Raw genomic sequence first — 11,254 nt, forward strand, 5'->3', positions numbered from 1 at the left:
TCCTCCACTATCGATACAGTGAATGAAAATCAGAAGAAATTCTCTGGTGCAAAAGGTGAATTTTTAGTTAGCGCTCCATATAAATCAAAACAACTGATGATGTTTGTAAAATAAGGCATGTGATTTGGGGAGAACCGGATCTGTCTGACGACCATGAACAAAATTAAAAAATAAATGAAACATGGTTTATTGAATCAAAATTCTCAAAACAACATTTCGATCAGAGATGACCTCATATTAAATTTGGGTTAGGGTTAGGGTTAAATTTGGATTTCACAGAATAATCTGTATCAAAAGAGTCCCACAGAGTCTCCGCAGATGAAATAGTAATCACAGAAAACACGTTTTGCATTCTAGCCGAACTGTTTGCTGAAAAGTTATATTCCATTTATTTTACTTCAACTCTCCGACGGGCCTCCTTCATCCTTTAGCTACCATGAAAAAGACACCAAGTCAATGTGTGTATTTGTACATTTCTGCCTATAATTCAGAAGCACAGCTCTCATCAATCAAAACGTCTCATCTTTCGAGGCTGCAAGAAATGTCTTCACTTCATGATTATGTGACAAAACACAACACATTTTTAGCTGCATTACAACGAAATTAACAAAGCACGAGACCAAAAAGCCCACGCGGGACCAGCACGTGTGCATCACTCCGTGAGATAAACCTCCTGCTTTTACAGTATGGGACAATATCGGCTACATCTCACGTGGAGTGTGTCGCGGGAGTCCTGTGCTTGCAGTACACTCCGTCCTCCACCAGGTGTCCATCTTGTCACAGCCACTGACTCCCCCTCGGGATGCACTTTTCTATCTGGTGTTTTAAACTCAACCGATGCAAAGGAAGACGTACTACTGTTTTTGTTTGTCCAGGTTTTGGAAGTGTCAATTGTAGGGGACACCCTGAAGCCTCTCCCTCGGAGACTGCTCGCGTCCCTTTTCCCACTTTTGACACTGCTATCATCGGAAAAGGGGTCGGAATCGCTTCCGTGCGGCATGTTATAGTAGGTGCACTTTGGAGTCGGAGGTTTCGCCATCTCCTCGAGGTCCGAAGAGGATACGGCTGCGAGAGGGTCGTTCTGGAATTTGCGGCGAGACGGGGACTCCTGGCTGGCGTCGTCCGGACCCGTATCTCCAGATGTGCTGTCCAATTGGCCGTACATGCCCAGGGAGACTGGGGGAGATTTTCTGATGAGGTGATTCTCCTTGAGCAGCCATCGACCTCGGTCGATCAGTACCCCGTCGGCCGAGTCTTCTTCTGGGGCGGCGGGGTTCGGTTCGGTGTCCGCCTTTTGGGAGCTGGCCGCGCTGAAATAAGACAGATCCTCCTTGGAGGCTTCGGTGACCGAGTCGTGAGAAGAAAAACTCCCTCCGCTTATCTGTCTGGAATCTGGCGAGACTGCGTCGCTCGTACCCGGCGGTTCGGGGTCGGCCTGCTCCTCCGCGTTTGTTCTCCCGACGAGGGCGACGGGCTTTTGCCTGCGGGCCGGAGCCTCCTCTCCGCTGTCTGTGACCACGTCCACAGACTCCTGGGTTTTGTATCCGCCGCTCTCCGACGTTTCTGGCCTGTAATCGGACAAACCCGAGGTGCTCGGGCTCGGCAGGCGCTTTGAACCGTAGGTAATGTCCTTCCTGCTTTTTGGAATAGCGGGTTGTTTGTTCTGCGCAACCCGGTTACACAGAGTAGCAGGTCGTTTATCCTGTGTGACCCGGTCCGTCTCTAACCTGACGTTCCCCCGAGCGTCATACGCGAATACGAGCGAAGAGGACTGCAGGGCAGAGTTGACGAAGTCAAGCAGTTCCTGTGATATTTCCACGGGATGTTGCGGAGTGCCGCTTCCCTCCTCGCAAGGCTCCCCTCCCTCGTCTGTTTGAAATCCGTTTACAGAGTCCGTCCCGTTGCCTTTGTCGTCCTCACACTGACACTCGGGGGAGTATTGGGTTGGCGAGTCGGGGTCTACGGCCTTCGCGTCGCCACCGGCTTCGTCGCAGCTGCTTTCTGAGGCCTTTTCTCCCTCCACCGCGTCCATTGATTCTTGCGTCTCGTTTGACCCCTCGTTGAAGTCCTTGCTGTCCCTTTCTTCATCATCTTCCCTCTCTGACATTTGCGCTGCTTCCATGTCTACTTCGACTTCCTTCTCCCCTACCGATTGGTCCTCAAGACTGTCTACTGTTTCCTGCAGCTCTTTCTCGCTCTCCTCACCCTCATCCCACTTTTCTTCCTCTTTCATATTCCTGTCATTTTTGTCTTCTTCATCCTCCTCAACTGTAACTACCTGTTCTTTGATATTTTTGACCTCAACATCCTCGCCCTCCTCCACTAGCTCTTGTTCTCCCTCCTCTTCGTCCATATCAATTCCTCGTCTTTCTCCTCAATAACCTCCCCCTCAACAGGTTTCTCGGTCAGGGCTTCTGTTTCCTCCTCCTCCTCCTCCTCCTCCTGAATCTCGTTAATTATATATCCTACATCTTCTTCCTCATCTTTCTCCTCAATAACTGCAGTCATTTCCTGACTATTGTCCTTCTCAACATCCTCAAAATCTTCCTCTGCCTCCTCCTCAGCATCTTCACTAAAATCATCTGTGTCTGCCTCCTCCTCCTCTGATTGGTCAATATTTCCCACACCCTCTCCATCTGTCTCCCCCATGGACTGATCTGCTTCCTCTTCCGCGTCAGCTTCTTTAATAACACCTACCTCTTCTATTTCACCTGTCTCCCCTATGGACTCACCTGCATCGTCCTCTTCCTCCTCCTTCACTTCTGCCACAATATTTTCTTCATCGGATACCTCACCTGCGTCTTCTTCAGTCTCATCCCCTAGTCTCTTCACATCCACCCCCTCATCCTCCTCTTCCTCTGTCTCATCATTGCCCTCTCTCTCATCTGTCTCCTCTACGCTGTCATCCTCTCTCGCTTCTTGAACATCCTCATCCATTGAAACCTTCTGTGCTTCTTCTTGTTTCTCCCCATCTTCCTCCTCCACCGCCATCTCTTCCTCTGTTCCTTCCTCGTCCTTCCTTCCCTTAACTAGTTCCTCGTCTTCCTCGTCATTTTCTCTGTTTATTAAGATCTCATCTGTGTCTGTGTGTGATACTTCTGGTTCTCTATCGTGTTCGTGTTCTGATTCAGAATACATCGGTTGCTTTATCTCTGATTCATCTATCTCTCCAATGTCGTTACCCCCTTTGGTTGAATCAATGTCCCCGGGTGTGGAGGTAGTTTCAGGCTCCGGTTTTCTTTGATTGTTGCACTCAACAAATTGCTCCAAGTCGTCCTCTGAGTCCGACGGGTCTCTTTCGTTTTCCACAAAAGTGCTCTCCTCCACGGGGTAAAAACTCTTAGCTTGTTGGATCGTCGAAGAAATCTCTGCCCGCAGGTCTTGCGGCATATTCAGCTCGTCCATCAGCTCCTCGATGTTCTCGAATGCGTCGCCCGCTTCGGAGGCGACGTCCAGGGCGAATTCTGTGTCCGAAAACTTGGGAGACAGCGGCTCACTTTCCAGCCTTTCCCTCAGAGTCTGGAAATCGCCCCAGCGCTCCCTGAGCCGAGAAGACGCTCTGCTCTGCACATCCGTCAAACTCGCCCTCAGCTCTTCCTCGTCCTCCGCGGCGGAGATCTTCTGCAGGGACTCCAGCGTCAGCAGGTCCTCGTGCTCGACGCCGTCTCCCAGCGCTGGCGTGGTAAGGTTATCCCGCAGGGTCACCACCGATAGGAACGACATGAAGGCTTTGCACGACGAGCCGAACACCGACGCCACTTGTGTCGAGATATTGGGGAGGCTGCTCGACTTCTTGAGGCCGGGCGTCGCCTCGGCCTCACACGCACTTCTGATGCAGTGGATGGATGAGTACAGGTCGTGCAGGACATGTCCAGTGTTTGCTTTGGGATGCAAAAGGTTGCATGTGGACGAAGCCGCCGGCCCGCCGCCGGTCGGGTGCGGCCTCGGTCCGTCCTCCTCCTCCTCCTGCTGCTGCTGCTGCGCCAGGTCGACTCTGACACTCGGCATGGAGACACACAGACCTCTCCCGTGCTGCTCGCCGTGCGGCAAAGCCCTGGCTCCGCAGCAATCGGCCAGCGAAGCCGATCGCCTGATGGCGTCGCCGGGGGACAGATGCGCCTCATCCGGAGGCGTCGGGGACCGGGCCTTTTCCTCCGATTCTGAGTCGTCGCCGATCTTGAAGACGACCTTCGTGGGAGGCTGTGATTTGTCTTCGGTGGCCTCCTCGGTGTATGGCACTGGGTCCGGGCTGACCTTGTCCAGCCAGTTCTCGACATATTGGTGGACTTCGGAGGGGGAAGGGGTGAGAGAAGGCAACGAACTCTCAGGGAACTGTAAAGAGGTTTTAGGTGAAGGTACTCTGCTTTCAGTCATGGATTTGGGCCTGCTAATTGTCTTTTTGCCCGGCAAAAGGGATTTGTTGGGTTGTAAAATGTCTGACAAGTTCTTCTTCATTTGAGGCCTCCCAGTCGGAGTGTTTACATTATGGCCGTTATCTTTAGCAGCTGGTTTTCCCACGTTTAGCCTCTTAGGTGGGGTCCTTCCCGCATTCAATAAGGCAGGTTCTTTCCTCGGACTGTTTTCATCCTTTCTTGCTTTGTTAATTTGAGGCCTTTTCGCTCCTCTACTCTTTTGACCGCTTTTAGCACTTCCCGATGAACTTAAAGTCTTTTTTTCCAGACTGGCATAGTTGCTAAGCTTGTCCGTGGATGAATCTTTTCCGTTTTTTGGGGGGCTAACTATACTTGGGTTTTGCTTTTTATCCGAGCTGCTCGTTGAAGTAAAACCCCCCTCATTCCGGGCTGCTTTATTCGCCTTTTTCTTTGTCTCGCTTTTAGGAGTTTTGTCTTTTTTCGCTTTCTCCCGTATCTGCGAGTTTGTTGCCGCATTGACGCTGATCCCATTGGACGGAGTCACAGGCTCTGAAGACAACGACAGCATGTCCTCTTTCTGTCTCTGCTGCGAGTGAGTAGTGGGCGGCTGCCAGCTCAAATCTATGTCGCAATCGTTCCCGGACGAGCGTTGGCCCGACTCGGTGGACGGTTTGCTCTCCGGCGCCGAAGTGGAGCGATTGACGGTCCCACTCTCCGCGCTGTATTCCTCATTCGCGGAATAGTTGTCGTAGCAACCTTGACTCTCGTAAATGTGCATCACGGTTTCCGTCACCTCCATCCCGTTGCTCTGAATCCCAAGAACCTCGCCTACCGCCGAGGACCTGGCGGACGAGCGGCAGCCTTGGTCGCTCGCCCCCGCGGACGCCGTCATCCTCGCTTTGGGGAGGGGCTCGTTGTTTCTCCTGCTGCTGCTGCTGCTTTTCTTGACGACGCAGTATCCCTCAGTCTTCTCGCCGTCAGCCCCCCTCTCCGTGTAGGAGTAACGCCCCAGGGTGCTCAGCTGAACCCCTGACCCGGTCGTCGTCTTCACGCTCTCAACGGACGCCTTCTTGGTGACGCGGCGGGGGCCCGGCGTGGCTGTGCGTTTTGCGCCGCTCTTTGCGTTTCCCGCAGTTCGGCCCTCATCTGCCGGTTGGGTGCGAAAGTCCACACCCTTCCCGGGCCCGGCGGGGCGGTCCTCCTCTCTCGCCTCATCCTCGCTGGCGTCGGAAGAGCCCTGGGCAGCGGCGGCGTTCGACTCGGGTGAGCTGTTGCCCGGCTCGGAAACGGAGGCACAGGCCGTTCCCTTGCCAAGGCTGGAGCGGCTGAGCGTGGTGGTCCAGTGGAGCATCTCCTCCTCCTTGATGGTCAGACGAACCTTCATCTCCACCGTCATGCTGCCGTCTTGGTTCACACAGAAAGACTTTTCGATGTCGTCGTCTCGAGGCACGATGCAGGCGCGGCGCTCGCGACCCACCCGCCCGGCTACGCCACGCGCCTCCGGGGCTGCGTCACCACGGGGGGCCTCCGTCTCAGGCGATCCGCTGCGGTGACGCTGGCGTCCCTCGGGGGTTCCGCTACTGGACTTTTTTATCTGGTCGACGATGTATCTCTCTGATGACAGGGAAAAATTCCTGGAGGCCCTTCCACTCGACAGAGATTTGTGGTTCTCTTTGATTGGAAGTGTTTGTGAAAAGAGGGAGAGAGAAAACAAAGATAAAACAATAAGATCGTACAGATGTTGGAAATGCATCATCGAGTGTTCATGTTAATTAATGTTGAATCTATTCAGTGAAAATGTTCCACTTTCTGTAAAATGTGATTCCTTTTTTTTACATGTCAATAAACAGTGGTATTGACTTACGGGTTGCGGGCTGCAACGTAGATGGCTCCACGGTCTCTACGTACATTACTTGTGCCATCTGGCTTGCTGCGTGAAAACTGTAGGTTCCTAGTCTGAAGGGCTCACTGCCCGCTGCCACGACAACTCCCGAGCACAGGATGAGTGCTGCGAGGCCATCGATCTGAAAGACGAGCAGAATCCATTTTCATTGCATTATTCACTTTAACACAGGCCACATGCGTTCACAATGTGAGAGCGATTTCAGTATAGTACAAGTATATGGGTTAGGTTAATGTATATATATATATATATATATATATGTATACATATCCTTTCCTTTTACGGTTAAGTATAAAATCCTAATATCCTAATAATTGCTCATTGCTGAAGAAAAACACAGTATTCCTTTTCCCTTAATTGCAATAAAGTATAATCTGTTATCATGCATTATAATAAAGCAGACCAGCGATCACAGAAGATGAATCAGATGAGGAATAAGGTGCGTGTAAAAGGTTGTCTGTGCAAGTTCACTTTATGTTAAATGATATTTATCTCAATAGGAGCAGGTCTTTTTCATCGTTTCCAGCTGTTTCTGCTTTATTTGCCGTAGTCGTGCATTACAATGTTTTATTGTTGTGCATTGGGATGAGAAATGAGTGAATGTGCATTTCTTATCCACGCTAACCCGGCGAAGAAAAGCTGCTGCGAGGACGTCTGTTTCTGTCCTTAAAGGACACATCGAAAGAGGAATTATGGAGCGATAACTCATAGAAGGTGGAGATTCTGACAGCACCTCTTAGCCCTTCTTGGAATACTTCAAATGTGAAAAGTAACAGGATTTGGATGGATGGATTCCTAACTGAAATACAAACTACAGTGATAATCAAACCAACTTTTTCTTATTTCTTAATTTTATTTGCTAGATTTTCTCGACGTGAACACAACACTGTCAAGGTACAACTCATTGGTTTCATTTCTACCTCGTCCTCATGGTCTGACTGAGCAGATGTGGAATGTTTGGATGAAGGTGAACATTTCTCCCTGAACCAAAACCCTTTTAAATGATCCGACCAAATGCAAAGGATTCACGGACACTTCACTGCTTTGCTTGCATGTTTAGTTTCACTTGGAAATACAGTATGACGCATTAAAATAGGACAGTGGTATCAATCTTTTCACTCAAAATTCCCACCAACTCGACAAAAGACTCCTGATATTTTGAGGGGTTGCTAAGGATTTGCATTTTTCTTCCCCACCCCCCCAAGTACTTACTCTTCTACCATCCGTAGAGAACAGTTTCAGCACTGAAAACTGCAGGATCTGGGACAGGTAATCCAGCAAAGCGTCAAACGTCGGAGCGATCCTCCTCTGGAGCACAATTGTGCGTTTCACCGTGGGATCCCGGTTCCTGACGACCACGAGCCTCTTTGGGGTCCGCACGGCGCCCCTCTCAGTGATCCTCGCCTGCCTGCCGGCGACGACGGCGACCTCGCTCTTCCCGCCGAACGGGCCCAAGGGCTTGGGCCCTTGTCGCCCTCGCCGCCCCGTGCCGAGGGGCCTGGTGGCGTTCCACGGCACCTGGCGCCGGTTCACCTCGTCCAGGTTCAATGGCTTCACCCGCTTGTTATCGGAACAAACGTACGAGCCGCCGTCGCGCAGGTCGTCCAGCGCCTTGACCAGGTTGATCCCGCGCGGCGTGGTGATGGTGCGCACGCCGAACGGCAGGGGCACTTTCTTGGCCAGGGCGTCCAGCAGGGCGTCGAAGGTCTTGAAGGTGCGAGCGTTGATGACCATGCGGTGCCCGCTGAATTTATAGTCGCCGCTTTTGTAGAAGCACACCCTTCTCGGAGCGGAGGGATCAGAGGTCGGCTGTAAGGGCAGGGAGGGAGCCGTGTGCCGGCTGCCCGAGGACGATCCCCGGCCCCGTGGCTCCTGGACCGGTGTGTCGCTCATGTTGTCGCTCATGTTGGTGCCTACGAATAAAGAAACCAAAAGTTTGTGTATCATAAAGATTTTTAGGGCCTTGAGCGTCTGTACATTGTAAACAACCACGATTGACTTAAAGTTAGTCCAGTTTGTACACTACTGCATTTTCTGCTTTTCCTCATGCAACACTTTAAAACACTTTTGAACATTACATAATAAGAATGGACAAAGCGCAATCCCAGAATCCAAATCTGCTTTGTTTTTTACTTGGTGCAGAGTCAAATGTTGTGCAGTTAAGGTTGCAGCTACCACTTGTTGCTCACTGTAGACACGATTATTCTCCTTTAAAGGAGCTGCATCAAATAAAGGGGCCCTAGAAAAGCTGCTCGAACAAATTACTAATCATCCAATGCTTCCTTGGAAAGAGCCCTGTCAACAAATTGGGTTGATTTTGAAAACAATGTTGATTAAAATGCCAAGATCCAGTCGAAAAGTGATGGTTTACGAATAATTAAAAACCTGGGCACACAGAACCTTTAGGAATTAGATGAACTACAGACATGCATGATGCAGCTGGACGTTGTTTTGCTATTGTTTGTGGTCTGTAAATGATCTGCGTAATGTATATTATTAATTAATAATCATTAAATAGACAGTAATATGCTTAAGCTATATGCACACAGTACATACAGTTTCCCATGTAATATTATATATAGTATATACAGTATATATATATGTATCATGTACCATTAGAATAAAGCACGGTAGGAAAGGGCATAATTTGTAGATCAAGACATAACATTTCAGCACAGATCCCCGATTAACTATTTTCCATAACTTTTATAATATTCAGAAAACAGTCAGTCTGAGGAAGAAATATTGTGCGTTCTACGTTATTATTGTTAAGATTGTTGCTGTGAACAACACAACAAGCCTAGATGTAGACACCGATTTAGAAAGAGGTCATAAACCCTGGAAACATGATAACTGATTTGACCAATTACACCCTGTAGATACTTAAGAAAGGAGCAAACATGTCAACAGATATTAAATCAACAACACTTACCGTATATCTCACATTTCACCGTATTTGTAGCGGCTAAAATACCGGAAGGCGTTCCTCCGTTATTCCTCAGAGCGCTGGTCAAAGCCTCTCAGTTCTGCTCGAGGGCTATTTTGGGACATGCAGCATCATGACCAATTTGCTTAATCTTTGCTCACACTTCATCAGCATATCAAGATAACCATGAAGTAAACACAGAAAAAACACCACAGCAGACTGAACTTTTATCACAATGAGATTCAATCACAAATTGATGGCAATTTCATTTTTTTCTGAAAGAATAGGGCTTCAATTGTATTTGGTCAACTGAGAGCTTTGCAACATAGCAAATATATGCTCTCTGTATTATTACAAATAAGATTTTAATTTAGATTTTTTTCATTTCTTTCAAGCATTTTCAAAAGCGTCTCTTTAACCCTCGTCCATTAATATTAACTTAGTTATTATTTGCGGTGTATTACAAAATTGAGAAACTAGCAAATGTAGTAAAAGGAGGAGTGAGCACCAGAACAATTAAAGAATGAGGAAATAAAGCGGGTAAAGTTACTAAAGAGGCATTTTATAAGCAAAGTTCCAAACAGATCCCGCAGGGTGCTGGGACTCTTTCTCGTTCGCCAGCAGCCTTGATAATCAGATTTGAGAAGTCTTGTCCTAATAGGGATTAAGGTGCACTTGCTGACAGCGGGAGGCAGAACAGGGTCTTAAGAGAGCACTTTTACATCACAGCGGGGTTGTGGAAATCCACCCTCCAGAACACACGCAGCCAATTGTTTTTTCGTCACACGTTGAATAATATCCGGGGTCAACGCGACCCGTGTAGTGGCTTGAATACCGCCGCTTTGTGACACAGCTCGCAAAGGCCAAAAGGGGCAACCCGAACGTCTGTAGCTGTTGTAGACGTTTATTCAGGGGCTAATGTTTTTAATTGCATTATGGGGTGAGAGCTGTGTCACTATGCTGCAGTAACCGGACAACGGTGCCAAGTATCAGCGGCCACGGACGGACTGAAAGCGGCTGATGCCTCCCACTCACATGTGCACTGTGCTGGACGAGGGGGATCGTCTGGTTGGGGTTGACCGACGGACCCGGGCGGCGTGGGTCGAACAGAACACAGAAGTTCCCACACGGCTCGTATTTAAAGTGCACGCAATCATATAATTAAAACTGCATTAAACTGATACGGCACGTTTGGCACTGGCTGTGTTTTAAAAACTATACACCGTATGTTAGTGGTGACTATGATAAGAAGCACATCTCAATTTTTTGTACTCAGGTCAAATAATTTGCGTTGATTGCCTAACCTTTAATCACTAGGTCACATGCTGATCTGTTTGGATTAGTGAGATCCAAAATAGCGAGTCTCTCTGAGCCACATAACTGCAGTATAAGATCTGAGCGATCATCGAGGCCTCGCTCAAAGGTCTTATCTGCATTACGGCCGTGCCTTCATCTAAAGGCCTGAAAAATCTATCCTATTATGGGATAGGATATTCCTGAAAAAGGCCCTCAGCAGGACTGAAGCGGATGGATAATCCAGTGTCAACTCCTGCTTAGGGGGACATGTTTTAAGACCCCTATATATTTGCAACTGACTAAATTGTCTTTCGATCATCTTTAAAACTTCGTAAAACCACCCACGTTGACTTGAAAAAAAGACAAATATCAAACGGCTACAATTACGTATATTTTTACTACTTCCACATCCTGTTCATTGTTGTTGAATCTTAGTTGTGATGTTAGATATATTATTTTCATTAGATTAATCTGAAATTTCTTTTCTCAAGTGGTTTGTGTATATACACCACGTACACCATCAAATAATCCCAAAAAAGAGGACACCCCATTATATTAATTACATTTCTTTTATTTTCGACTTATTGATTATTAAATAAATTGTTTCAGGTCAGGACAGAACATTTAAAACATTTCATCACTACTAATGTAAAAAACAGTTAATTCTTTAACCCAGGAAAATCTACAGGTGGAACGTTGGCGCCACCTATCGACAGATGGCGAAACTGCCGATATGCAGGCCAGCTTTTGGTATCT

General features: G+C 48.4%; 1 protein-coding gene across 1 annotated transcript; it reads right to left on the reverse strand.

Annotated features, from left to right (window-relative positions):
- Positions 1-202: 202 nt before the first annotated feature.
- On the reverse strand, positions 203-9,575 carry LOC119209922 (retinitis pigmentosa 1-like 1 protein). The gene is given in 5 exon segments (XM_037459568.2): positions 203-2,358; positions 2,361-6,044; positions 6,238-6,397; positions 7,489-8,189; positions 9,209-9,575. Coding segments are annotated over 4 exon segments (6,216 nt in total). The 5' UTR covers positions 8,182-8,189; positions 9,209-9,575; the 3' UTR covers positions 203-679.
- Between the last annotated feature and the right edge of the window lie 1,679 nt (positions 9,576-11,254).

Source organism: Pungitius pungitius, chromosome 15 (assembly GCF_949316345.1).
Source record: "Pungitius pungitius chromosome 15, fPunPun2.1, whole genome shotgun sequence".
NCBI classification, from domain to species: domain Eukaryota; kingdom Metazoa; phylum Chordata; class Actinopteri; order Perciformes; family Gasterosteidae; genus Pungitius; species Pungitius pungitius.